General features: G+C 39.2%; 3 protein-coding genes across 5 annotated transcripts in view; 2 read left to right on the top strand and 1 right to left on the bottom strand.

Annotated features, from left to right (window-relative positions):
- lama5 (laminin, alpha 5) overlaps nucleotides 1–14,108 on the top strand; it is a 128,350-nt gene extending 114,242 nt beyond the window's left edge. The window contains exons 60-80 of the mRNA XM_038721782.1: nucleotides 247–389; nucleotides 499–678; nucleotides 1,005–1,144; nucleotides 1,775–1,934; nucleotides 2,483–2,616; nucleotides 2,698–2,863; nucleotides 3,343–3,477; nucleotides 3,666–3,817; nucleotides 4,534–4,666; nucleotides 5,882–6,025; nucleotides 6,247–6,377; nucleotides 6,458–6,616; nucleotides 8,056–8,188; nucleotides 8,287–8,441; nucleotides 9,070–9,262; nucleotides 9,530–9,670; nucleotides 10,209–10,368; nucleotides 10,475–10,605; nucleotides 10,745–10,838; nucleotides 10,929–11,048; nucleotides 12,629–14,108. Coding sequence (XP_038577710.1) covers nucleotides 247–389; nucleotides 499–678; nucleotides 1,005–1,144; nucleotides 1,775–1,934; nucleotides 2,483–2,616; nucleotides 2,698–2,863; nucleotides 3,343–3,477; nucleotides 3,666–3,817; nucleotides 4,534–4,666; nucleotides 5,882–6,025; nucleotides 6,247–6,377; nucleotides 6,458–6,616; nucleotides 8,056–8,188; nucleotides 8,287–8,441; nucleotides 9,070–9,262; nucleotides 9,530–9,670; nucleotides 10,209–10,368; nucleotides 10,475–10,605; nucleotides 10,745–10,838; nucleotides 10,929–11,048; nucleotides 12,629–12,777 — 3,053 coding nt within the window. The 3' untranslated portion in view covers nucleotides 12,778–14,108. The remainder of the gene's footprint in view (nucleotides 1–246; nucleotides 390–498; nucleotides 679–1,004; nucleotides 1,145–1,774; nucleotides 1,935–2,482; nucleotides 2,617–2,697; nucleotides 2,864–3,342; nucleotides 3,478–3,665; nucleotides 3,818–4,533; nucleotides 4,667–5,881; nucleotides 6,026–6,246; nucleotides 6,378–6,457; nucleotides 6,617–8,055; nucleotides 8,189–8,286; nucleotides 8,442–9,069; nucleotides 9,263–9,529; nucleotides 9,671–10,208; nucleotides 10,369–10,474; nucleotides 10,606–10,744; nucleotides 10,839–10,928; nucleotides 11,049–12,628) is intronic.
- A 16-nt stretch (nucleotides 14,109–14,124) lies between these two features.
- On the bottom strand, nucleotides 14,125–23,712 carry adrm1 (adhesion regulating molecule 1). 3 transcript variants are annotated; one of them, XM_038721741.1, is made up of 10 exons: nucleotides 23,598–23,712; nucleotides 22,055–22,295; nucleotides 21,521–21,637; nucleotides 20,737–20,947; nucleotides 19,213–19,294; nucleotides 18,939–19,075; nucleotides 17,639–17,773; nucleotides 17,285–17,442; nucleotides 16,732–16,834; nucleotides 14,125–14,536 (listed from the first exon to the last, which is right to left on the bottom strand). In XM_038721741.1, the coding sequence occupies exons 2-10, from the start codon at nucleotides 22,262–22,264 to the stop codon at nucleotides 14,448–14,450; spliced, it is 1,242 nt and encodes a 413-aa protein (XP_038577669.1). In that variant the 5' UTR covers nucleotides 22,265–22,295; nucleotides 23,598–23,712; the 3' UTR covers nucleotides 14,125–14,447. The 3 variants fall into 3 exon arrangements, with proteins under 3 accessions (XP_038577669.1, XP_038577671.1, XP_038577670.1); XM_038721743.1 differs by having other exon boundaries at nucleotides 19,213–19,291; XM_038721742.1 differs by having other exon boundaries at nucleotides 23,590–23,663.
- Nucleotides 23,713–24,991: 1,279 nt separating this feature from the next.
- dnajc5ab (DnaJ (Hsp40) homolog, subfamily C, member 5ab) overlaps nucleotides 24,992–27,130 on the top strand; it is a 30,050-nt gene continuing 27,911 nt past the window's right edge. Inside the window, exon 1 of the mRNA XM_038722164.1 lies at nucleotides 24,992–25,206. The gene's annotated coding sequence lies outside the window, so the exon portion shown is untranslated. The remainder of the gene's footprint in view (nucleotides 25,207–27,130) is intronic.

Raw genomic sequence — 27,130 nt, 5'->3', positions numbered from 1 at the left:
AGTGTTTTACATTGCTGACCCAGGATTAAGACCTTTCAATGCAATGAGGCAAATAAAAGCACACAACTAACATAAAATGGAATTAAGCTGTTCTAACTTTCATATTAACTAATGCCAGACATCAAATATGCAGAAGCAATAAACTAAATCTAACGTAATAAACATTCAGAACAAGAAACTATTAAGTTATTAGCGAAATAAAACTGGACTGTCTCTTAATGTAACTCTCTTAACCTCTCTATGAAGTGCAAACGCTGGGTGAGACTATTCCTATGCTCATGAAGAAGCTGGATAAACTACAGAGTCACTCCGCCCAGATGCCAAACATCTCTGAGAACATCAACCGCATCCGACAGCTCATTCAGCAGGCGCGCAACGCTGCCAGCAAGGTGCGCGCACACACACACACACACACAAAAAAACAACATCCGAAGTTGGATTTTTTTCCAGCCTCTAATGTGTTTTATTGCCTTTTCTCCTCCTCTTTCTTCCATCCAGGTGGCCGTCCCGGTGAAGTTTAACGGGCGGTCTGGTGTTCAGGTCCGTACTCCACATAACGTTGCCGACCTGGCTGCCTACACCTCCCTGAAGCTCTACATCACTCTGCCAGAGGCGGCACGAGCCAGGCGGCAAGACGACAACACCCGACAGTTTGTGTTATACCTTGGCAACAAAGATGTAAGCATCACAATGACAACATAGAAGCTAATTTTGTTTTGTGTTTTTATTTTATATATTTAATCTTTTTTTGTGGGGTATTTTATGAAGTAAATTAAAAAAAAAAAATAGTCTATAAAATATATATATATATATATATAACACACACACAGTTCTTACGTTCTTCATATGTTCTCTGTTTTCATATGTTCTCTGTTTTGTTGGTGATGAGTTACTTTAAAGAGTTTCTCTGAGTTGTAGTCAGATAAGGAGATCCTTTGCAAGGATTTTGACTATGATTATGATATGGGTTTTTGTAGTTGATTACTCTTATCTGGTATTTGTAGTCCACTAAGGAGTTCCTGGGCATGGCGTTGGAGGGGAAGAGACTGCGTTGGTATTTTAACATTGGAGGAGAAACTGCTGAGGTGCTGATGACTGAAGACGTCATGTCTAATGGAAACTTCAACAGCGTAGTGCTTGAGAGGTAACACACACAGACACAAACATGTCTATGCATACGTGATGAAATGGTAACATGAACATTGTTGAAATTGCTTTTCTATAAACTTTTGTCTTTTTTCAGTGTTTTGTTATTCAGAGGATTTTCACATAATGACATGACATTTTTCTTCCAACTTGAAAGAGCATAATCAGTGAAATATTAAATAAATAAATGTTTACTGTATGTTTGTTATAACCTGGCTCACAGGATGTTTTACACCAGGTGTCTTACACCTGGATAATGTAAGCAAGTTGCAGTAAAATATCCTGGTTTTCAAATCTTAACCTTGTCTCTAACTGTACAGTTTTTTTCAAGAAAGGTCCACCTTCTTATAAATATCTTGTTTTATTACAGTTAAACCAATGCTACTGACTTTAAATGTCCAGAGTTGCTGTAAATGTTGTTTCAGAAACACATGTATGCCTACAAACATTTCAATTCATTATGCTAGTTAGGGTATTGACTGACAGAAAATGTCAGCTGTCAAACCCTTGAGTGCTCATGCTTGCATGCCTGTCATGCAGCCTTCCTGACTACTTGCATACATTTGTTTATCATACATTTTGTCCTTATTCTCTATGTATATCTATTTGTCTGTCTGGGTGAATACAGGATCCTCCAGTACGGTCAAATGTCCATGTCTTCTGAAGCCAGTGAGGGGGACCAGAGAATCACCAAAGCCTATGTCGAGGCTAAAGGAGATCAGGGGCTGCTCAACCTTTTAACCGACGATACTGTCTTCTATGTGGGAGGATACCCTACTACTTTCACAGTAAGTATATGAAGGATTGTGGGCTCAGTCATGTGGGAAACCCCTAATTTAAATCTATAGAAGTCACTCCACCTCTGCTCTTCCATTTCATTGTAGTTGTCTCCCTATTTCTGAAATAATTAGAGTTTTATCATGTAGTAAATCAGAAAGGTTAGGATGATGACAACAGATCAGGCAGCAGCTGCTTTATTAAATAATAATAAGAAGAATAATCTTTATTTAAAATAAAACAGTGACTCAGCTAAACGGATTCACTTTGGCAGGTCATTATATTTTAATTTAATTATTTACTCTCTCTGATGTATGGAATTATGGCAATGGCCATTAACAAGTTACCAAAGCCCAAACTAAAGCCTTCAAACTGCTAATTATTAATAATCAGTTAACTGAGTCACTCAGCCTTTTAGCTCCTATTGCTCACACTAGCTGCACACTGACACAGTATAAATTTAGGAGTTTTGAGGAAATCTGAGAAGGGTTGATGTAAATTATTTTCATATTCATATATGCGTCTGGCTTCTAATTTATTCTTTTCTCTGTTTTTATAGCCTCCTTCCCCGCTCGCTTTGCCTAACTTCAAGGGCTGTATCGAGCTTGACACGCTCAACGAGCATGTGCTCAGTCTGTATAACTTTGAAAACATTTTCCAACTCAACACCACAGAGGAAAAGCCTTGTGGCAGGTCAGTGCATTCAGCGTCACCCTATCATTTGGAAGTGTTTGTTGAATGTTGATTCTAACTGGAATAAAAATGCTAAAACAGGTCCAAACCGGTGCTGACTCAGGCCTGGGTGAATGACGCAGCGTATTTTGATGGTACCGGCTACTCTGAGATCACCTTTACTGATGAAATGGTACGCATGCAGCGCTTTGAACAGGAAGTCAAACTGCTCTCACACAATGGAATACTGCTCCTGCTGCAAAACGGGGTAAATACTTCACTCATTCACTCACTCATTCATTTACTCTGTCAAACAAACATCCATTTTTCTTTTATAGTACATCAATAATGTATTCACTAATAAAGTTTTTCCAACCCTCATTCATTTATTCTGGAATGTCCTGCGACCGCCACAGATATTGGATTTGTTTTATTTTTCTGTAAGAGCATTTGATTTATTGATTGCTTTCAGGATGTTGCCATGTTGCTATAAGAAACAAGAATTTGCAGTACAGAAATACCCAACATATTTGCATTAGTTTAGAAACAGTGTCTCTGTTACATAGTTTCACTGGATAAAACACATTTAAAGGATGGTTATCAAAATCTTTGTTCATCTTTGGCTGATAGTTATCAGATTGGTTAGGCTCCAATTATTTTTATATTGACTGCATCATGACAAAATTTCCGAGACAGCTGGAAGTGCTCTCTCAGTTTTTTTTTCTCCATGTCTCTGTCCTCCATCAGAATCAGTTCCTGTGTTTGGCGGTGCTTCGGGGCACCCTGAAGGTTTTCTTTGATTTCAGTGGTAATCTGGAGGAGATGGAGCCTAAAGATCTTTCATCTGACTTGCTGAAGATCAGTGACTCCGAACCCAAAACTGTAAGTCTGCCATGTGTGTCTGTCCCTCTGTCTGTCTTTGTCTTTCCCAGGTCGATTTATTAAGAGTTACTACTTTCTGTACGTATCATATCCCAGCTTAAAGCTGCTTATGCATGGCATTATCCTCCACATACTGCCTGTTTGCTGCGATAAAACACGCTACTTGTTATGCTCTTTAAACTGTGTAGCTGGAGATTATCATCCTGCGTTCATCCACGAAACGTGTTGTGGTGAGGTCCAACCGGATAGGCCTCTATACCCAGGATTTCAAAGAGGACCCCCCCCCATTCAGTGGTAGCTACTACCTGGGAGGAGTACCAGAGTCCAAGATGCCTGCAAAGTGAGTAGTACACACACATGCACACATTTTTCTTATCATCCTGCCATGAAATTTGGTGCAGATATTCATATTTCCTACAGGATGAACTGTAATATCTTTGTTCACCTTTACGTTTTCCTCTAGCAACATCATCATCATCTAACATGCTAAGCTAAGATAGTGCCCTGAGTCCACAATGGCAATGAAAACAGGGCTAAATAGCCGCCCTGAGTGCACCTCCTTAACATCACGGCCATGCCGAGCAGTGAAAAGCCAACCTCACAATGCTCCCTGTCTCTCAGCTGACACACACTGACCCTTGTTTACCCCAGTCAGCCAAGTACACACACAAGTTTTACACATGTGAAATTAACTTTAGATGTGTATGAAGTTAACATATTGGTATATGGTTTATAACACAGTTTACAGGACAAATCTGCTATGACAGCTTAAAGACACGTTCACTCAGATAAAACCCAACACATTACCTACCAACAGAGGACAGACAAAGTTAGGTATTTTACTCAGGAGTTGGTTTAGACCAAAACAGGGCTAATGTGAGAGTAGCTGTTGGAATTTGAATTAATGAAATGTTGCTCCATGTTTGCTGTAACTGAAAGTCGGCGACTGTTTGCTGGATGTGTGTTTTGCAGGGTGTTTACATAACAAAAAAGGTCATTTTAAGAGCTCTCCATCTCCCTCTCTGTCTGATTCATTCTGCCTCTGTCCCTTTTCAGGTTGAAGTCTACGTTTACTAAGCAGGGCTCTCTGAAGGGCTGTTTCAGGAACGTGAAGGCCCAGAACTCGCACATCGACCTGAAGAGGATGACATCCTCCGGAGTCAGTTTCGGCTGTGACAGTGACCTGCTGGTAGGAAAACACAGCTCACCATTCAGCTTGTGAAAAAAAGGAGTAAATGCAATGTTTTCCATTTTCCATGGCATTAAAGTGTATATTTGATGCACACCGTTTCTATTTAAAACAATGTCAACTCTTAGTCATTGTCCCTGCTACTACTTTTTTTTTTTTATTCACCCTTTATTTAGCTAGTCTTTTAAAAAAGACAACCTGTTTAACAGCTAAAGTAACTTTAGATGCATTTTACACTATGCCTACTCTACTGATGTCAAGATGCCATTCAGATATTTGGCTATGAAATAAATATTATTTTATGTACAAAATAATGTCCATAAAATATTTTAAACTTACAAAGACATTAGACATTTTCTAATTCCGTTGCGTCTAGTGTTTGGTGAATAATAGTATCTACTTTTGTATAGAATGGGAAAGACTTTTTCATGTATTACGGGTTAGTTTTAGTTGGTAAAATTATAACTGATGTGTGTGAAAGACAGTTTGGAGGTCAGTAATGGCTGGATGTAGACGGGTGATTGTATAGTTTAGATCCACATACAAATTAATCTTTGCTGACTGAGTGTTCTTTTTGATTGTTTAATACCTGAAAACGCAGTGTACTAATAGAAACTTGTGCTGCACCATTTTTGGTCTTTGCAACTTTGTGTTTTGTTTGAAAGATAATTTCTGAACCACTCTCGTGCATTTTTGCCTAATTCCCTACAGTACCTGTCTTTGTCCTTTTTGTCACTTTGCTTGTATCTCTTCTTTCTCTCTTCATTAAGCTGCCAAACCGATTACAGATTGTGTAAAAGCAGCTGCTGGAGCTACAAAAAACAGCTGGGATTTCAAAGGATAATATTGTTTGTTTAGCACAGACTGTACTGTAAAACAGTGATTTAGCTGTGACACTTATTAAGCTGGTGACTCTTAGGTTTAAAGCAGTTTTCCCTCCTCTAGCTTTCTTTTATACTAAGCTGCCAAATTTCCCTATAAAGGAAACTCCTAAGAGTTGTAAAAGAGTACAAATAATTTAAAAAATTTACATGATTCTTGTAATCCAACAGCCAATATAATGATCACACAATTCAAACTGAAAATGTGGAAAGTTTTCTGCGTTTTTGTGCTGAGATGTAGAAATAAAAATAAACACAAACGCGCAGTAATACAGTTTGTCTTGACCTGTGTGGTTGTGTGGTTGTGTGTGTGTGTGTGTGTGTGTGCGCGCAGGTGGCTCGTGAGGCTCATTTCTCTGGTCAGAGCTACCTGGACCTGGATGTGACCAACGTTCTCAGCCTTACGAACAACTTCTACGCCAGCTTCAGCTTCAGAACTGAGCAGAAGGAGGGACTCATGTTCTACCACCATGATCAGGTCGGACTGGCTTCCCAACTCTTCCTGTTTCCTTTTCTCGTAGTGTGTCTTTTTGTTTCTTTAGACTAAACAACAGCTGTCTTTCTTGCTCAATAAGTATTTTCCATGACGTCTTCCTTTGTCCTGCTTTGGTCTCTTCGACTTTCAAGTATCACCTTCTTGTATGTTGTCTTTCCAACAAACACCTTACCTGTGGCTGGTGTGTGTGTGTGTGTGTACAGGAAGGAGTCTGTCAGGTGTTGTTGAATGAGGGCCACATCGTGGTGAAAACTGGCAGCAGTGAGATTAAGACAGAGAAGACGTACAATGATGACAACAGCCACAACGTCGCTATCTACTACAATGTCACAGAGTAGGATGATAACTTTTTTATATACCCCCCCAGCACCTTTCAAACAGAAACTGTGCGCTGACTGATTGCTCTCCCTCCAGGATGCGTCTGTATATGGACGACGTGCTGGAGAAGGCAAAGGTGACCAGACAGCATGACGTCAGGTTGTCAAACACAGAGGGAAGCACCTTCCTGGGAGGAATGCCCGACAAAATCTTTACCAATCTCACAGGATGTATCCGCAATGTTTTCATCAAGAGGTGAGAAGAGAGGGCAGGAGGTGCAGCACAGTTCAGTCACAAAACTTTCAAATAACGTCATCAAAAGAAAGCACTCTACCATCACAGGGGGCAACACAGTCTTAAGCTGATGATACACGGAGCAACTTTTAGAGCAGTCGTGCAGGGCAACGTTGCTGTCAATGGTAACGAGTAAAGATTACTAACGTAATTACTCCCCTTCCCCCACCACTCCGCCACCCGCCCCGCACTGCCACAATCCAAAGTTCAAAACATAGTCTGACTTGCCACTAGCAAGATTGCCAAGCAGCATTGCTCAAAAAGTTGCCCCATGTATCATCAGCTTTAGATTATGATCAACATAAGGTGTATTTTATTCTGATCTCCACAACTGTATTTGTGATCTGTGACTCATCTACATGTAGTGTGTTAGTGGCTCAGGAAAAATGCTAACTCGATAAAGGAATATCATTAGATACCTGATGACATACATTATTTCATGTCCAAATGAATAACGCGAGAGGGCATGTTGTTACTGATTGGACAGTTTGTGTGTAGGTGGACCATTTGCTCCGTTGTCAGTGTAGTTAGCTAACATTAATGTGATTTCCATCAACACTCAGCCGGAGCAGCATAGAACTTCATTTATCATGTTGTAATATGTCAACATTAAACACCTATAATACATCTTAATATGCTACTGATGAGGTAAACAGGTTTGCCCACAAAAGAAAGGAGATATAGAAGTTAGCAAGGAGCAAGCTGAAACTTTGTGCAGGGCTTCATTAAATGAGACCTTCTTAATACAACATAGAATGCAATTTCATAGATTTGGCGACAAAGTTGGGATAATAAGGCCTACAATTATTTATTAAGAGAGAGATTATGAGTTTGCTGACATTAAATCACATGCTTTCCAGTACTTCCCAGCTGTATAGAATTCCAAGTAATGTAATTAATGAATTAACGGGAGTTGGACCCAGGTAAGTTGCAGAAAATTGATGGTTGGATTAAGCAATTTTAAAAAATAGTTTTATTACAATTTGCATTAATTTGCATTATTTGCATTAATCGAAACTTGCCATCATGAGACTTCATGCTACTGTAGCTAGTAGTAGTGACAGTGTATTATAACATTATAACTAATGTAAGTGTCTACGGCCAGCAAGAATAAAAATTGCAGACCTTTGTAAAACTAATATTTTTTTAAGGCCTTATTTTGAGCAAACTGCTTTTTAAGACATTTCAAGACCTGCAGAGACCATGTGGTCTGTTCCTATCTACAGTATATTCTCATGCTTCACTCCACAGATGATGAGATGGTGGTGAGATATCTGGTTATTTCGTCTGATGGTTTAAGCAGGAGGAGTTTTTAGTTCATAGACAGAGAGAGTTTAGGTATTGATATATTATATCTGCTGAGTGTATTTTCGGTATAAAATATGTGTTTGTCTCTTCAGGAAAACGAGTCCTCAGATGGTGTTGAACCTGCTGAAGGCTAAAGAAAACGTCAACGTTCCTATGAAGTGTCCGGCTGCCAAAAAACCTCAGCAGATCGTCGCTTCCCAGCCCAAACAGAGCAGCAAACCCAAGGTATAATTACAAAAGCAAGCTCTCACAAACACTGTAGACAGAACAAGCAAACCCCTGTACCCAATAATAAACCCAAAATAAATCTTTCTCTCTCTCAGGGAAAGCACAAGAAGCCGTCGGGGTCTCGCAGTCGTAACATCAGGGAGTCTTGTCAGGGAGAGCTTTCACAGCAGGAGGCCGGAGCGACACACTTCAGCGGCTCCACACACAGCTACCAGAGATACGACTCTCTGCCCAGCTCGCTCAACACAATGTGAGTGTGTACACAAACTGTAAATTAAGTTTCCGCCCTACTGGGAAAAACTCTCGCCTCAAGCAGAAAACAGTTTATAATAGATTATGTCTGTGCATTTTGCTCTCTTTTTAAAAATGCTTCATGTTTATAGTAAAATTATCTTTTGTGTCTCATCATGATGTTTTTACTAGCCATGTCAGCAGCAGTGACAGTCTGATGACCCACCATTTTGTTCTAGGCAGAAATATGTCAACACCTAATGAAATGTGTGTTAATTAGCAATGTCAGCATGCTAACATGCTAAAATAAGATTATAAACAGGCAAACATTACACTTGCTTAATATCAGCACATTATAATTTTCATTGTGAAAATTTAGAAGCTAAAAATCAAAGAGATTTTTCTTTGGAGTTGTTGGAGCTCAAACCAAAGGCCATGAGGTGGACTGCAGTGAAGTGATCGACTCTGCCTCAGGTGGATGACTAAATACAGATCTGTTTGATAACATGCAAAAAATAACAACTTTATAAGACAAGAAAGTGTCTTTTTTGAGCTTAATGTGGAGTTCTCTTGTGCCAAAAATGTTAAATAATTTTGGATGTTCTGAATCATTTGTAAGTTAATATTTTAATTTTCTCTCTCCGCAGGCTTCATATCTCCATGGCGGTGAGGATCAACTCCTCTGATGGTTTGGTGCTCTACGCAGCTGGCGGGAAGCGCGGCGCGGCTGTGATGTCACTCAGCGTGTCAGACGGCCACCTGCTGCTTTTGTTGGACGCAGGAAAGAGGAAGGTCAGCGTGCGCAGCCGCAACAAGTACAACGACGACCAGTGGCACACGGTGAGGTCACACGATTGGACTACCCAGGAAACAAATCCATGTCACATTTAGATAATTTGGTTGCAACAGGCTGCTTTCTGTTTTCCAGTTTTAAGTAAAACAATATAATAGGAGACACTCTGTCAAACTCTATTAAGGGGTGTCATATCACCCAGACAGTAAGTACCAAAATAAACATTTACATATTTATATACAAACCCTTCTTTTAGTAGTTTTGTCACAAAAACATCTCTAACCTGCTCTCTCTCTGTCTTTATGTCACTTCAGGTGTTTATAAAGCGCGAAGGGGAGAAGATCAGCCTGATAGTGGACGGCATCAACGCTCAGTTTAAGAGGATCCCCGGGGGCAGGGACAGGACTCGTCTCACCGGGCCTTTATATGTCGGAGGAGTACCGCCCTCAATGACGGTAAAAAAAAATCCGCAGACTACAAATTACAAACCCCTAGTCAGTCGCATGGCTGGACAACAGCTACACTAGAGTGTGTGATTGGGTTTGTTCTACTGTAATATGTAGACCTGTGTCATGAAGCACCCACTATTAATCTGGCACCATCATCCATGAATGATACGATATCTAATTGGTGCGTAGTCCAGCTTTTTTTGTCCAGCTTCTTGTTTTCATAAATCTGGCCACGATTCCTATGATTTATGGTATTTACTCACTAGCTTCTGGGCAGATATGGATAAAAGTTCAAAATCCCCAGTGGTAGCACAGAATAAAGAGGCTGCCTCAGTTTTAATGGGGGTAGTCACGTTTTTCTGCAAACAAAATGTTAAAGGTGACAAAAATAAGACACAAGTTGTACAAATGAAATTTCCTTTAAATCAAGTAGCCAAAAAAATGAGACGTTTACACACTGACTCAAAAACTAAAAATGCACCTTCATCATCTATTCTGTTCTTCTTAACGTGTTGCGTCTGTACTGTTTTGTCTTAAACTTCAGGCCCCGGGCTCTGGTGGTTTCGTCGGATGCGTCAGGGACCTGACGCTAAACGAAGCCCCTGTGGGAAGCCCCGCCCACAGCCAGGGGACGGTGCCCTGCTTCCAAAATCCTTTGCAACCCGGAGCGTATTTCTCTGGTCAGGGAGGACACATCGCAATAGGTAGTCATCGTCACTCTCCTGCTGTATTTACTTTAAATAATTTCAGTCTTGTTTGGGTCCTGCTCTGCTGTTGTGTCCCGACTGAAGGCTCTCTCTCCCCCCGCAGACGAGTCCTTAGTTCTGGGTCGGGATCTAGAAATCCAGTTGGAGGTTCGACCAGTCTCGGACTCTGGGCTGCTGTTGCATGCTGGGACCTCATCTGACCAATACCTGAGTTTGGTCCTCAGCCAGGGAGAGGTGAGACCACGGCAGTGAGGGACATTTTTAGCGAATTGTAAAAGAAAAATAAAGCAGAAATAATTATTATTGAACCTAATAAAACAAAAACAAAAGCTAACAATGAGGGGTGTGTGTGTGTGTGTGTGTGTGTGTGTAGGTGACTGTTTCAGTAAACAGCGGCAAAGGTGATTTCTCTACCTCCTTCACTCCTGAAGAACCTCTATGTAATGGACGCTGGCACACAATCAAAGGTGAGTTAACTTCAACAAATGCTTCTGTTGACCCTGTCGCTGTGTTGCTGCCCATGTTGTAACGCTGACATAATGTTGTGTTGTCTGCAGTGGTGAAGAAGAACAACGTCCTGCAGCTCAATGTCGATGCAGCCAGCGAGCACAGCGTCGGCCCCAAACAGGGCCGCTCTGCAGGGGCCAAAGACACTGTTTACCTTGGAGGGGTACCCGGTGAGTACACGCACATCTTCCTTTGCACAATGCCAAAATCATGTTCTTTCTCCTGATGCTGTTTCAGCCTCGTGCTGGACTTAAACACAAAAAGGTGGGAAGTTAGGATTGGCAACACGGTCTGCTATCATAGGCAAACATATTGATGTTGATCAAGCCCAGCCATTTTAATGTCCCGATGAAGTCTTTCCTTACTGGTGAAACCTCAATAGATCCTCCGAAACCTTAATCTTAACTGACTCCCCTCATCTGTTTACTATATACTCATAATTCTAACCATAGTTTATTCTCACAATAGTTTTTTCCATAATATTGTGATATTTTTTGGTTATTATTTAGCTTATTTTTATGATTACTTTTTCCCATAAAATTAACTCCATTCTTGTGATATAACTTATGAAAGTCTTAGGATTGCAACTTTTTGCAATTATTCTCATTGTTGGTTAATTTGTTTCTCTTGTTTTTCGACAAATGGATTCAATTTTTAATCTATAAAATGGCGGAGAATAGTAATGCCAATTTCCACAGCTCAAGGCGATGTCCTGAAATTGTTTGTTTCTAAGGGCTCAAAACACCAAAGATATTCAATTTACAACTGAAACTGAGAGAAGCAACAAATGTCACACCTGGAAACTGAAAGTTTTCTGCATTTTTGCTTAATAAACGACCCAAACTATCAATTAATCCAATTATAGCATAAATGTTCTGTATGTTGACCTAGTTCTAAAAAGATCACAACTTCAAAAGTCTCTATCTCTCTATAATCTAAGCCCCCCTAACAGTGGTGGTAATACTATGTTGTACAATGCAACTGCACTTCTCTACCAGGGAACATGCACTCATTCATGAGGTTACAGGTTGTTGACTAATGAGATGAAAGTTATGGGAAAGAAAGTCTACACTTCCTTCTAAACCATCTATGAAAAAAATGGTAGTCTCCCAGGCACATAAAATTCTGATGGACCCTTCCCATATTCTGCAATATGGAATAATATGAAGTATTACTTTTGGGGAAACACTATGGAGGTAGCAGATGCAAAAGTAGCTGCGATAAGCTTTCCTTTATCCCTACTTCCATTGCTGTCCTTAATAAACTATCCTGCTCAAAACAAGCTAGCTTGAAGCACTTGAGTTTTAAGTATAGTTCACTATTAATTGTGACTGCTTTTACCAGTGATTTTTAACAACCTTGATCTTAAATTAGTTTTTATATTTTTAGAATTTGCATTTTTTATTTTATTGTTTGTTCTATTGTTCATTGCTTTAAGTCAAAAAATAATTCAGTCTTTAAGATTATTCAGGTTCTACTTATCTAGTAATGAATTACTGATGGATGGTAGTAACTCATATACTTGTGCAATGCAATATAAATGTACGTTAAGGACTGTAAGATGCATGTGATTGTGAAGTCCATATGTGTTACTGCAGCCTTGCATGGTTGATGCCAAAGACAAATTTCCCTTAGGGGACAATAAAGTTCTGCTTGATCTTGACGCAAGGTGGATGTGATTTTGTGGTTGGGGATAGACACGAGTTTGGTTGATCAGTTGGAGTAACGTGTTCCTCTGTCCGGCCACCAGATGTCATCACAGTTCCTGGTCTACGTGCCGGCCTGCCAGCCTTCCAGGGCTGCATCCGCCAAGCATCTGTCAACCACAGACCTGCCATGTTGTCCAAACCGCTCGCTGTGCACGGAGCAGTGGGGACGCAGGGCTGTCCACAGATGTAGATCCAACACATGTCTTATCCTCACATTCCCCAACTACACATTACTGGTGGTGGGTGTCATGTTACTGTAGCTTATTTAAAAAATATATATTAATATTTATTTTCTATTTTCAGAAAAAGGTATATTTTATATTTTCCCGTTCGTCGCTGTTTTTGTGCTACAGGGTGCTACAACAGTGTCTGCACACAGAGATGCACTGATACAAGAGACTGGTACACGACGTCAAATCTAAAATCACAAAACAATTATAAAACGTGTAGTATATTGTAAATAAAGGCAACGCAGCTGAATTTTTCTTGGTTTTGGTGAAAATTAAATCATGTCAATTATTTTTGTCCTCTAGCCCCAAAACAAATTCCCCGAATCTGCAGTAAAGTTAATGATGTCTCCAGCTGTGTGCCGTGCATCCCTAGCAGAGAATGTTAAGAATACCTACTGAGTCTGTACACTGTGAACACTAATGTACGAGCAACGTCGTCCGGCAGCGCAGATGGGCAATGTTACCTGTAACAGGGACCAGGACTGCACCCTTGGGAATATCAGAGTTAATTAAGTCTCAGTGATGCTGTGAAGATGAACTAATTTAACACACCAAATGGAGCCAACAGCTGCTGTTTCATTGGCCGTTCCAGTACTATTCTCCTCAAATACGTTCTGTGATATGGAATAGCATCTACATTGTTTGAAAACGTTGCTTGTGTATAATGGCCTTTATTTTCTATTATTTTCTATCAGGTTTCAAAATTGTTTAAGCAACTATCATTTAGGCCAAGATCCACTTACTAATTCCCCTACACATAATTGTATTACATAATTTAAGTTTTGTTTCTTTGGGTGGGGGGGGGGAAAGTTCCAGAGATCATATTTACCTTTTCTATCAACCTTAGTGAAAATACTGCATTCAGGTCATATTTGAATTTCTGAGTCTTCATGTCAACATCCAGGTTTTAATTATGACCAAGAATGCCAAATGTAATGAATATAGTGTCAATGCACAATATCTGAAATCCTCACACACCCCAACTCTGTTAAAAAAACAAACAACAAAAAAAAAAAAACAGTCTTGACTTGTCAGATTAAGTCGTTGTTAAACACAGGACTCATTGCCATTTCCCACCTGTCGGCTCCTGTCCAGGTTTCAGGCAGCGTTTCTCATCCAATCTGTCATATGTATACATGAACCAAACACGTGTGAAGTTTGTATATAATGATATAATAACCACTTTTTAAAAATCTCACAGAAAGAATAAGCTGTCCCTCCCCCTCACTCCTGCCCCTCCATGTGTTGTAAATGTATTTCTAAATAAAATTTGTTTTTCATACAAACTGAACTCTAGTGTTTGTTTGCCAATATGATTTTTTTTTTTTTTTTTATCAAGAGTAAATCACTAAGGCTCTGACTGTCTCAACTGTGGTGCAACAACAAAGAAAACAAAATCAAACATAAGGCTTAATCATTCACAAAACTGATGATCAACAGAATAAAACAGCTGTTGGTGTTAACAGCTCTGATAGCCCTGTGCTGTTCATCCTGAGTAGAAGCAGAGTGTTGCCTTTGGTATAGAAAAAAGTAAGACAACATTAAAGAGAAGAAAATGTACTAAAATATAGAGAAGGGAAGGAATAACAGATTTTTATAGGCACTCAGTTGAGGCATGGCAGTGTGAGCTCTAATCCAGACTCATGTCCTCGTCGTCCTCTTTCTTCTCTTTGGAGTCTGCTTTGCTGCCCTGCATGGCTCTGGCGAACGCCTCCACATCTGACAAGGAGACAAAAAATATTACATATATTTTAGGGCTGAACGATTTTGCTAAAATATCTAATAGAGATTATTTTGACTGACATTGCAATATGATTTGCGATATTGGTGAAAAACATTTAAATGATTATGGTGTGGTTTTTGCAAGGATCTGCACCAAACAAAGATGTTTTCTTAAGTCTGTAGAATAATGGTGTGAAGGCCAGGACATCTCTGCACAATTTAAAATGCTATTTTGACACACATTTTGCCTTTAACAACTATTACACCATATTGTGATGTTAAGATTTCAATTAATTGTTCAGCCCTAATATGTATGTATATTTTTAAAGGATTCACATTTTTCTAGTCTCTTATACGCACATACCCATATTACATATGTATTACAATACACTGAAAGATTTATTGGTCACTGTAAAGGTTACAATCTCAAACAGTCCATGGAAGCACAAAAAACTAAATCTGAAAGGGAATAATAGATATTTTAGATATTTATAACTAAAGATGATTTTTTTTTAACACAGAACCAGTTGTCTCATTTATAAAACTGTGCCTCCCTAAAAGTGCACATGTGCCTAAAAGTGCACATGTGCCTAAAAGCCAAAAATGGCGTACACTAAAAAGTATTCACACTTATAAAACGGTGCGTTTAAAACATTTGAGGCATTCTTTTGCTGAAACATCTCTCTCCATTTGTGTTTATTATCCTAAATCTGGTTCTTCTGTGTGCTGCAAATGATCTTAAATGATGTATTTTTGCGCACTTCAGGGAAAAATCAAATGGTTGTTTGTTTATCCAAAAAAGCTTTAAGCCTATAATGCTCAGATAATATTTCGATTTATTTTACACAATAGTAGGCCTAATCATTTCAAACCATTTCATCCTTCTGCCATGTGAGTTGCTGTTTCTCCAGTTTATGTGCGTACACATGCTTCAGAGTTTGCGTGAACGAACACACATTTTCCTGTCAAGTTTGTTTTTTTTAATAGATCACAACCTTTGCTTTCGCGTACACACGTCTCCAGCCCTGTTTTGTAAGTACGCACTGTTTATAAATGAGGCCCCAGGACTATGGACCCTGAGCTCTTATATTAAAAATGCTTTAGGAAGAGATAACGTTTTCGACATACAAGTGGGAATGCCAGTACTGTTTTAGGAAAGACCTGATAAAATCTCAACCTATAGCCACTGGCTTCAGGAACATTTCCAGGAACCCAGGACATGGTTTAAATTTACCCCAAAAGCCCCTGCTTTGAGGGAAGTACCCATGAAATCTGTTCATCATCATCTAGTTTGAGTAAAAGGACACTGCAATATTTTTTATATTCCATATTTTTGTTAAAAAACAAAACCAGCAGTGCAATAACAATACATCACATCTAGTACTTGGCAACTTCCCACCCTGTCTGTGACCTTCATCCCAAAGTCCATTAATTTCTACTGAAAATGAAAACAGCTGCTCACTGTAGTTTTTAGCTGACGTTACTCAAACAGAAGGAAATGCTGCATTTGTTGGGGACTATTTTCAGCAGCGGATTAATCCACATTTGGTCGTCTAGTGAGTATTTGGGGCAGCCGGACGGTATATGTGGTTCAAAATAAACTGTTTCTGTTCATGTTGATGAAGGAACATGTCACCAAGTGCAACAGTAAGCCTCTGATATATTTTTAATAGTTTCTGGGCAACAATGGAGCTCAGAGGAAGACGAGATATGAAGCTGTGACCAAGGTTATTATCATTAACGAAAACTAATGAAGCAAACAAAATGGTTGTGGAAAACATTTTTGTTAACTTAAAATAAAAACGGATGAAAAAATGATAACTGACACTGTATTGTCTGTTTGGGGGAAAAAAGTTAATGTCTTTAGTTTTCATCTTTGTCAATGTATTTATCATGGCGGCGAAAGCGGCAGAGTCCTGAAGACTCAAACAAAGCATTTTCAAATCCACTATAAAAACTAAATAAACATCAAAACTAATGAAAAATGCAAAACTAAATAACCTGGCTGTGATACACACAATACTTGTTATTATGATCTATCAATTTCTGTTTAGTTTTTTTCCATAGGGTTTGTTGACTATAGAAAAATATATAATATCTCTAGCCTTTTTCAGATACAGAGGAAACAACTTTAGAGGTCCTTTAGTGCCTTACTTATGTTAAAAGAAGACCACTGTGTGTGTGTTTCATACCTCCTCTGTTGGCAGCGTCCACAGCTTCTGCCGGCAGACCAAACTGACTCAGGAGAGGGCCGAGCTGCCCGGAGGCTAAGGCACTGCTGAACATACTCATCGCCTGAGGGAAGGAGGAATCGCTGTGTTAATCAACACTCTGACATCAAGCTGCAGCAATTAAACTGACTTAAATAGCCTCACTAAATGAACCGTGGAACCTTGCTATAATTACTGTTACCAAATAACTCCATGATGGAGATGATTGAAACCATCTGCATATGTTCCGTCTCATAGCTAATTGGCTAAAATTAGGTGCATTGAGTCAACCAGGAGCGTGTGAACACACCCAATTTAGCTTAACAGCTCTACATTAGTGCTTAATTAAAATAGTCTAACACCTTTTATATAGCTATTATTGCCTGTTTCTCAATAAAAAGTTCCATAAATCTGGGGTCTGGCTTTTCCCCGTTACTCCATCAGCCATTATGTCCTCCACTTCACCTAAGTTGTATTTTTCCCAGACATGTATATCTACGTATTTATTTGGATCTACTTTGTGTTCATCTGTTACCTGCTGGAACTGAGGTGAGTTGATTGTACTCTGGATCTCGTCGGCGCTCTGCAGTAAACTTTCTCCGCTGGGGAGGAAGGGCAGAAGCCTCTGCTGGACCTCAGCGTTAGTCAGGATGGGAGCCATCATCTCTGGGGTGCAAACACTTGCTAGATCCACTGCAGAACAGTAGAGAAGTCATGTTATTCATATGTCATACGTCATGAGCTCTATTCTTTTCTTCTTTGACCATATTTCTTGGCTTCTACTCTTTGTCTTTAGCTAATGCTGGTATTTAGACTGACTTGTAGTGACTAGACAATGGTGAAGTCATAGATCAGACTGCTACCCCACATTCAATCCTCTGCCACTCACTCGATGATCCCTGAGCAGCATCTGAAGCTGGGACGTTCATGGTGGCGAGGATGCTCTGAAGGTCACTGAGCTGGATGGGCTGGTGGGAGGTAGGGCTTCCAACAGAGGCTGGGACCACTGGGGTCGGAGCAGCGGCTGCAAATGAGACAAACAAGGAGGTGTCAATGCAAAGTGTAAACACTGTATTAGCAATGAAACACTTTTCTTGTTGAAAGGGTTTTTCAGATGGGGCACAACACGAAGCTGGATCATTTTAAAGTGTTAACCTAAGCGATATCTGTGAGAGAAAGGGAGTTTGATTGATTGAAGGGGGTTGAAGAGGTCAAGGGTTGTTAAAACCTGAAATGATTGGATTTATGGTTAAATTTACACATCCAACATCTGGCGTTCTCGCTGGCGTTTTGGCTTCTTTGGTCATGTGCTGCTTTGTAGATGTCAATACGTTATCATTTATAGTCCGTACATACAATGTGTGTACCAGACAGGCATTCATAATTTAAAGTGAAACTGAGTGAAGGCAATCAGATTTCCACCAGATTCATTCATCAATACAGCATGAAGAAACCTATCAATCTGCAGGAAATCAAAGTAACAGACATCTTTTTATTGACTTACTATTAATGGTAAATAACCAAAATAGACAAAATGCTCTAAAGATTACAATAAGTAACAGTTTTAAGTGCGCCGATCACAATTTTCTGAAAGGTCTGATCTGCCGATTCTGATTTCTTTCTAACAATTATAATTGACAGCAGACACAAACATTTGTGTAACTTTTCTACATTGAAAAGTTGTGGCGTTGGGTGTCTTCTTCATCCATACATGTTTTGGCCGTGTGTGGCTCTGTAAATAGCTGGTTACTATCTGTGCCGCTGTACGCATGACTTGAAACGCTGTGCAGCACTGCAGTGTAATGTTCAATGTGACTGGCAGACAATCTGGTATTTGTCACTGCTCTGCCCCATTCACGGCCGATTATGCTGAAAACCAGCATATTCCGGTCCCCAGCCGATCGCACGGTGCATCTCTACTTGTAAGGCATTTTGATGAATCAGCCGACTCGTCTTCACATCTATTTTTATTAAATATAATCAAACACCAAAAACCGCATTAAATGTATTAAGACCACCTGGACTATGTGCTTAGCACGTCTTGCAAGGCGTAAGCACTTTTAAAGTGTCACCTAAGTGTAGCTAAAATCTGATTACCATGACTGTACAGATGTCTAGTCTAATAAAAACAGTGAATTAATTAATTAGCAGGTGACTGCTGCATATTGACAACATTGTACTTCATGTACCTGGTGTGGAGGGAGCAACAGTAGTAGGGGAGACAGCTGAGGCAGCGGGAGTCACAGGGGTGGTGGGGGCCTGGGAGGAGCTCAATCTGGGGGCTCCACCTGATGCAGTAGTGGCTGCTGCTGATTGACTACGAGAGCTGAGAAGGAGCAGGAGGAGCAAACGGAAGGGACAAAGGAGGTATCATTTTCAGTATTAATTTATCATATTTTTACATATACTCTGTTCTACATCTGTAATGACAAGTGTTGCAGTGTGTGTGGTGTTCTGGTTCACCTAGATGAGGAGCTGCTGGTAGCTGGTCCTCCGCTGCCAAGCAAGTTGGCAAGTCCAGGTCCTGCTAGGGCTCCCAGACCTCCTTAAACAAACACAAACAAATCAAAAAGGGTCCAAATTTATCTCAGACTCTTTTTGGAAGAATCCTGGCCGAGCATGTGAGAACGACAGTACAAGGAAAAACATCTGTTAAAATTACATTTTAACACTACTTCAAAATAAGAAACTATGATGCCATATTTTTCTAATTAATACAGGACATTTTGGAATAAAAATATATAGCTTGACACTTAAATATCATAATTGTATGTGTTATAAAAAACAGACAATGTATTTACTTAGATTTGATATGATGAAACTCGAAAAATAAAGTGAACAAACTCAACAGCATTAAGGCTGATGGTCTACTCTAAGGACTACTGCCTCATTAAGAGTTAGAATGAGGGACCCTTACTGTAGCTTGTGTCTTATTTACATCCCCCAGGTCTTTTTATACAGCAAGCCATTTGCAACTAAATGTCTTGGACTTTTTAACATGCAATTTGGCTTTACAACTGCTGCAACGGCTAAAAAAAAAAAAAAAAAAAAAAAAAAAAAAAAATGATCGCAGAGAGGGAGCACGGTTTGACAAAAGAAATCGTGAGATGGTGGTGTGTTGTTTTTGAGGGTTATTTATGTTCTTATTATGCTCCGTATATTTGGAACAAACTCACAGATAACTGCAGGTCTGCTGAAAGAGTCAGTTCTTTTAAATTAAGACTGAAGACTCTTCTTTTTACCATTGCTTTTAATTAAATATTTAAGATTTTTCTTTTTATTGATAACTTACACTGGACTGTAACTTTTACTGTCCTGTTTTCTTTTTCTTTGTTTTTTGTTTTTTTTTATCATTGCTTTTAATGAAATATTTACACAGTGAGAAATGAGTAGGTAATTGAGTTGGGGGATTATGGGAGTGAGATTAAACAGAGTGAAGGAAGTGGTCTTAAATCTCGCGCCCGAGTGATTTGCAGGAACCTCTGTCCACCTGTAAACGTACAGGTGGGTCCAGAGTATAACTGGATCAAAGTGGTCTGCTGACAGACATGTCCTGGTTTCTCTGTAGTGTCCGAGGGTTTTGGAGTTTCAGTGGACCCAAAGACTGCTATGGACCCGAATACAGACTAGCTAGAGAGAGTGGATTAAGTGTACTTCTGTTTATTCTGTTTTCAGAATAATTATAACTCAATTATTTGCTCAACCCCTCAGCCTGTTTTTATTTTCCATTTAACTCTTTTAACCCTGATTGTCACACTTTAACTTTTATTATATTTTATGTTGCTTTTAAACTTTTTTATATTTGCCTGTTGCTTTTATGTTTTATGTAAAGCACTTTGAATTACCTTGTTGTTAAAATGTGCTATACAAATAAACTTGCCTTGCCTATTTCCTGGAAGACGTCTCTTCTCTCAGCACATTAATGAGTCTCCTCTGTGTTGAGTGTTAAGATATATACATGTCAAAGAAGTATCTTGTGCTGCTCACCCAATCCTCCCAGTCCTGTTGGTCCAATCAGCTGCATCAGCTGGTTGTGGCTCATATTTCCCAGCAGGTTTTGCAGGCCTCCCTCTCCTCCGAGTGCGGAGAGTTCGTGGCCACTGCCGCCTCCGCTGCCTGCCGTTCCAGGAATGGGAGGGTTGTTCAGGTACTCATTCACCTTACGACAGTGCTCTTCATCCATGTCAGTCTTTGGCTCCTGGTGGAAATGAGGCAGACAAGAATTCCTTCAGACCAAATTAACAGACTCAATTCTTTCAGATCCATTTATGTGGTCACGCAGGACGAAGAGATAAAAAAAATATATATATAAATTATTTCTAACTATTGGATAAATGTAAGCCAATAGTGCTTTTGTCTCTGTATAACAACCTAATTACACACATAACTCATTGCAGAAAACCAATAGATAGACAAAATGTGTATCAACTGTTTTGTCCGGTTAAAAAAAATACATTATAAAGTTAAAAAATATTCACATGATGATATAACCTTGTTTCTTTGTTTTAAAAAATATCCCTCCACAATGGAGCAGATGAATGGAAAAACTACTGATGGGAATAAATATTAAATGTGTGGCTGTCTGACAAATACACTGATTACAGCCATGCACACCCTGGTAGCATGACTGTAATAATCTCTCTTCTTCTCTACTCATCACTCGTACTGCCTCCCACTTCAGTTTCCATCTATTGAACCATCCATCTGCCTGCACATAAACGGACACAGATGTCTTGCATTCACAAAGAGAGTCTCTTTTTCTTCCTCTCACCTGCATCCAGAAGAACAGTCTCTTGGATCCAGCCTTGAACTTCAGCACATAGACACGTCCAGTGGTGCACTGGCTCACCCTCTTGAATTCACAATCATCAGGGAAAATGATCAGGTCCTGGAACAGAAAAGAGAGAGAGAGAGAGAGCGGGGGGAAAGAGAAAAACACACTGAGGTTTCTCTGCCACAACAAATCATCATCAACCAATTACAAAAGGGAAAACCAGGGCAGCAGCATCACTGCAGCTCTGAAATAAAGACACTGTCAGAGTGCTTGCTTGGCAGAATGTCAGCTAAATTAGGAGTCAATGTGTTAGAATTGTTTGTATGAAAAAATGCTTGTGTGTACAAATACAGAATGAATATGAAAAAGCAAAAGTATTTTCTTCCATGGAGTGCTGCCAGTGCCCTTGTATTCTTTGAGGTATTTGATGAATGTAAAATATGTCTGAGGATAGTAACATCTTCTGTCACACTGAGTTTTAACAAGGTCAGACAAACTCCCTCTAGCATTATTGAGTTTAAAGTTACTCACATCATCAACATTCCCAGTCGTCCTGTCCTTCCAGCAGAAGTGAATCAGGGAGTCGTCCGACTGCTGGATGTACACTGTGCCCTTGCGTTTGTCTGGTGTCACTACATTCCCCTTCAAGGTCATTTTACCAGCACGAAACTCCACCAGGTACTTGCTAGAGCTTCCCCTAGATCCGCTCACCAAACTCGGAAAGAGAGCACCTGATGACATCTTTAGATCTCTTTGTAAAGCAGGCTGAATACTGAAGGAAAAGAAGAAAGACAAAAGTTGTGTTTTTACAAGAACCATTTTACTGTGGCTGATTATTAATGACATGACTAACAAAACTAGAAAACGAAGTTAAAGTAAGTTGGAACGTCCCACTCTCACCAACAACTACATTCTTTAACAGGCTTATGCGCACACTGTGCTGTGCTGTGTTGCTTATTTAATGTGCTGGACTGTTTCTTGTTTTCATTTTGCTCTTAGTTGTCTTACTATGTCAGCTGTTTATTGCTGCTGTTCAGCTGGTTGTCATTTACTATTATTATTTTTTTTATTGTTTGTTGTTGGTGTTTCCCTCTGCTATTCCCTGTTGTCCCCACCTTCCATCCCCCTTCTCTTGCAGGTCTTGTCATCTGTGCTGTCTCTTTGTGTACCCCTATCTGCCCCCCTGTCCGCCCGGTGACAAATCAATACATAATTAAATAAATAACAAAACAGACAAAGGAGCATATTAATACTCTCTTGTTAAAGTAAAATCTTTCTGGCACAATATGGTATCCAGCTCATCATACTCTATTCCAGGCTGCTGGGCAGGACAGGTAAAAAAAAAAAAAAATAAAGTAAGTTGGAATGTTTAGTGCACCACTTTTATAAATTACTTTTGTATGTGGGAGTCTAAGACAAACCAACCAACAAAATCCAAGACAAAGTTCTTGTGCATGTAAACGTAACGTTACAACATGACAAATTCATAAATATCAAGTACATTTCATTTTTACCTAATAATTTTGATACTTTTAGCTCCTACATCGTTACTAATTACAATTCTTAATACTAGTTACTACTAGGCTATCTAAAATAACTCAGAACTTTTTCTGCCCTACTGTTCCGATTACTAACCCTGACAATCATATTTGATAAACAATGAGCTTAAAGTTACGAGACGAGTTGTTCATCTTTCATCTTTTTTATTCTTACGGCTATTTCATATAGATTAACACTGTAAAAGTGATGTCTAACCGTCTCAATACAGTTGCGGTCTGATTCAAAAGTTTCACAAGTGTGGAAAAGTTCGTTTGTCTCACAAAAATACTTTTCAAAGGGAAGCTAACAAAAGTAGCGGTTAGCCAGCTAGCTATCGTTGTCTGTGCGGAGTTCTGGCTGTGTCATGTTAGTTGTGAATGCTAATGCTAATGTTAGCCCATGACATGGCCAAAATCTTACAACGTATTATCCTACAAGCTTAAAAACAAGAAATAACAGCCAACTTTGTAGAGGCGTGCCATTTAAACAACTTCATATAAAACTGACGTTTACAAAATGAATCATACTCAAATACCAGAAGTTCAGTTAGCAAGTTTTTCTTCTGTGCGTGGCTTGCTAGTAACGAGGCTCACTTCCGTGTTGATTTCCTGTGCGCAGGACGCGTAATTTTTTTATTTCCCACCCGTTTTTATTCAAGCCCCTCCCTACTGTGCTTTGATTGGAACGCCTCTGCGCTTCTCTCACAGTTAGCATCCAATCACAAGGACGTACAGAAGCACCAAATGCCAATCATAGCACAGTAGGGCGGGGCATGCTGTAAAACGGGTGGAGAAAGACAACCGCGGGGACAAAATCTATCTTCTCTGAAGACAACCTGTGGAAACTCAGACTAATAAAGAAAACTAATAATTGTTGTTGTATATATAAAATGACTGTGATATTATTATTATTATTAGTAGTAGTAGTAGTAGTAGTAGAAGTATTATTAGTATTATTATTCATTATTAGATATTTTAATAATTGTTCATTGGCAGGAGAATGTATGAAATTGTGCTACAAGTTCAGGCTTAGATCAAGGATGAAACTTTATCGACATTAGCTGTAATATCCTTAGATGTGATATCTTAACATTATTTATTATATTAAATGTTATGGAGGAAATACATAGTATCTCCCAGTTGGTTCTTTAGATGGGGTGATAGACGTACTGAAGCTACCTGTGTCGGTTTAGACCAGGGATGAAATTTAATTGACATGTTAGCTGTAATATCCTAAACGATTTTTTTTTATTACAAGAATTATATAGTTACAGTTCACGTTTTTATAAAGAAGAAAAACAGAGACAGTGAAAAAAATAAAAAAAATAAAAAAAACAATTATAAAACAAAAATAAAGTATACAGCCAGAGTGTCAAACAATAGATATCAGTTAAATTAATTATAAAGTTATATTAGATAAATGTTGTAAACATTTTGATGCTGATTTACTCTTTAGTCCAGAAATACAGACTATATCATTTTTTAAGTCAAATTTAAAAACATTGAAAAGAGGTTTGTTCTTCATAAAGTTTGATTTATGAATAAAGAATTTTCAAAATTGGATATTTTTACGTTTGAGCCAAAGTGTCCATTAATGAAGCATTGTATATCATTCCTCAGAGAAGAGCTGTGTGAACAGCTATAGAATAAATGGTCCAACGTTTCTGTTTCCAGAGAGCAGAAGGAGCATTTTTCGTCTACAGTAGGGATACATTTCGAGATAATCTCGTTACAGGGGTAACAATGGTGAAGAATTTTAAATGATATTTCTTTAACTTTGTTTGTAATTAAAAAATTTTGTGGGTTACGATGAGAGGTACTATCCTAACATTATCGTAACATTTCAGAGGTAAGACTCGCGTAGGACCTGCGACCAATGAAATGAGTTCGGGGCGTGGTCAAGGCAACACTTTCCGTCGCCACCCGAGTACCACCGGGGACGAGCGGAGGGGGAGTGTGAGTGTTTCTGCGCGACCGCTTCACACGGATTGACTCCCGCTGGAGCCGTTAGCTCAGTGGCTGTACTACCGGCTGTTTGAATGGTTTAGCGGCGGAGAGCGAAGCTGAACTGGGATGCGAGTATTATAAAAATCGAGCTACGCGTCACTTAAAAAAAAAAAAAACAGGAGCCACACTGAGAACAAGGTAAGCAATGCTCACAGTTAGCTAGCGGGCTAACATTAGTCAGCTTTGCTGCCCTTGGATTAGTTAGCGAGCTAAATGCTACCTGGCTTATTCAAACCAGTCATATCGCTCAGTGCAGGCTAGGCTAACAGTCGGGCTAACAAACATGGATCCTGTGTGTGTGTGTGTGTGTGTGTGTGTGTTCCTTTGATGCAGTGCCCGGAGATTATCCGCTTTAACCAAGGTTTGATTCCCGAGCCGACCGGTATTTTCTAGTTCTGTTTTCCAGTCACGACCTGAGAGCCCCCCCTCCGGTAAAGGGTTGACAGTCCAGGAGAAGTTGGATCCAGATCCCGGGGCGGCATATCGATTATTGTTGGTTTAAAACGTGACTTGATTGAAAGTCAGTGTTGAGTGAAACAGTGAGGAAACGCCACCGGATTTGTAGTCTGTAGGCAAGTGAGGGGGGTCAGTGTGTTTTTGATCGAGCCTGTCAGTGTAAAAGTTAGAGAGACAGGTGCAACTTCCCCTTTCAGGTTGATTAACAGCCAGGTTATTTAGGAATATGTAAGTAGTTTCAATTATTTCCATTGTATTGCTTGTTTATTACTTGCTTACTAGCGGATCTAAAATAGCTGGAGAAGAGCTGCTGCCTCTTTCTGTCCTCTTGTGATGTGTAGATGGAGTGACAGCTGGGATTGGTGAGTGTGGGAGACTGCATGCAGTGTTTATGGCAGAAGATAGTTAGAAATGATATTTTTGGCTGTGGTCTGCCACTTTGGGGTCTATGATCATTAACTGCATTTGTAATCTTTTAAATCAGATAGCATGCAGGAGCCCAGTTCTCCACTATAAGCCATGCTGATAGTTTTTTTTTTTCCTGAGCAGGCAATACATAAATTCCTTCACTTTTTCACCCACAGACCATCAAAGTCTTGTTAAGTGATAACCTACACCCAGATTCAATGTTTGTCACTAGACAGAAATTATTGAAATATAAATCTTTCCTCTATTATGATGTCAAGTTGATTGTTTACAGATTTTGGTGAAGTTGCTAAAATGTACTGTATTTGTGTGGTAGTTGTATTTCTGTTAATCAGTTTGTCTTGTTTTTTTGATGATTTCTTCTGGGAGCATGTCACTTAATAGCATTAAAACAAACAAGTATTAGTCTATATCAGTAAAAGAGCTGATACAGGACAGTCATTGTGCAACTGAAAACAGTCCGTCTATTTTTAGATACTGTCACCAGCACTTTGATTAAGATAAGTGTTCTGCAATGAAAACCTTCTGTGAAGAAAATCTCCTGCTGTATCTTTATAGTTAGTGAAGACAATTAATACATTTGCATGAATAAACACAATTGCTGTTGATCTTTACTGTTGTCAAGGTATTTTTGCACAGACTATTTGTGAAATAGTTTCTACTACTACAAATTACATGTATGACTAATTATTAAATGCTCTGATCAGTACGTAGCACCAGCTGCACAATTTATGGAAGTGCAGATTCTGTGCAATTCCATAAATTGTACTGGTGAATGTAATAACATCAAATAATGTGTTTATCCTTATTTGTATATTTGTTATTTGTAATGATACTGACATCACTAGAAAATGTATACAGTGGTGCACCTTTACTCAATTGTCACAATCTTACAATGTGTCCAGATACTGTACATGCCTTTTTAGGATTTTAATAGCCATCATAGTTCAGCTTTAGGCCACACTAAATTTAGAAGCGTGACAACTTATCATCTGTTTTATGCATGATGTTGTCATTCATTAAGTGCTTAAATGATGCATTAATCGTGTTAACTTCAGGGAGTAGTCCTTTTCCGGCAAGTTATCTCTTAAAAATGTCATATATGAGTCAGCTTTAGTTGTAACAGTACATGTCCAGGAAACGTTTTACCAAATCGCATTACTTTTCTGGTTGAGGGGAA

The sequence above is a fragment of the Micropterus salmoides genome, unplaced genomic scaffold (assembly GCF_014851395.1).
Source record: "Micropterus salmoides isolate LMB-PRFRI ecotype aquatic unplaced genomic scaffold, ASM1485139v1 Ms_hic_scaffold_16, whole genome shotgun sequence".
In the NCBI taxonomy this organism is placed as follows: Eukaryota; Metazoa; Chordata; class Actinopteri; order Centrarchiformes; family Centrarchidae; genus Micropterus; species Micropterus salmoides.
The sequence above is the reverse complement of the archived record's forward strand: the minus strand, read 5'-3'. Positions and strand labels throughout refer to the sequence as shown.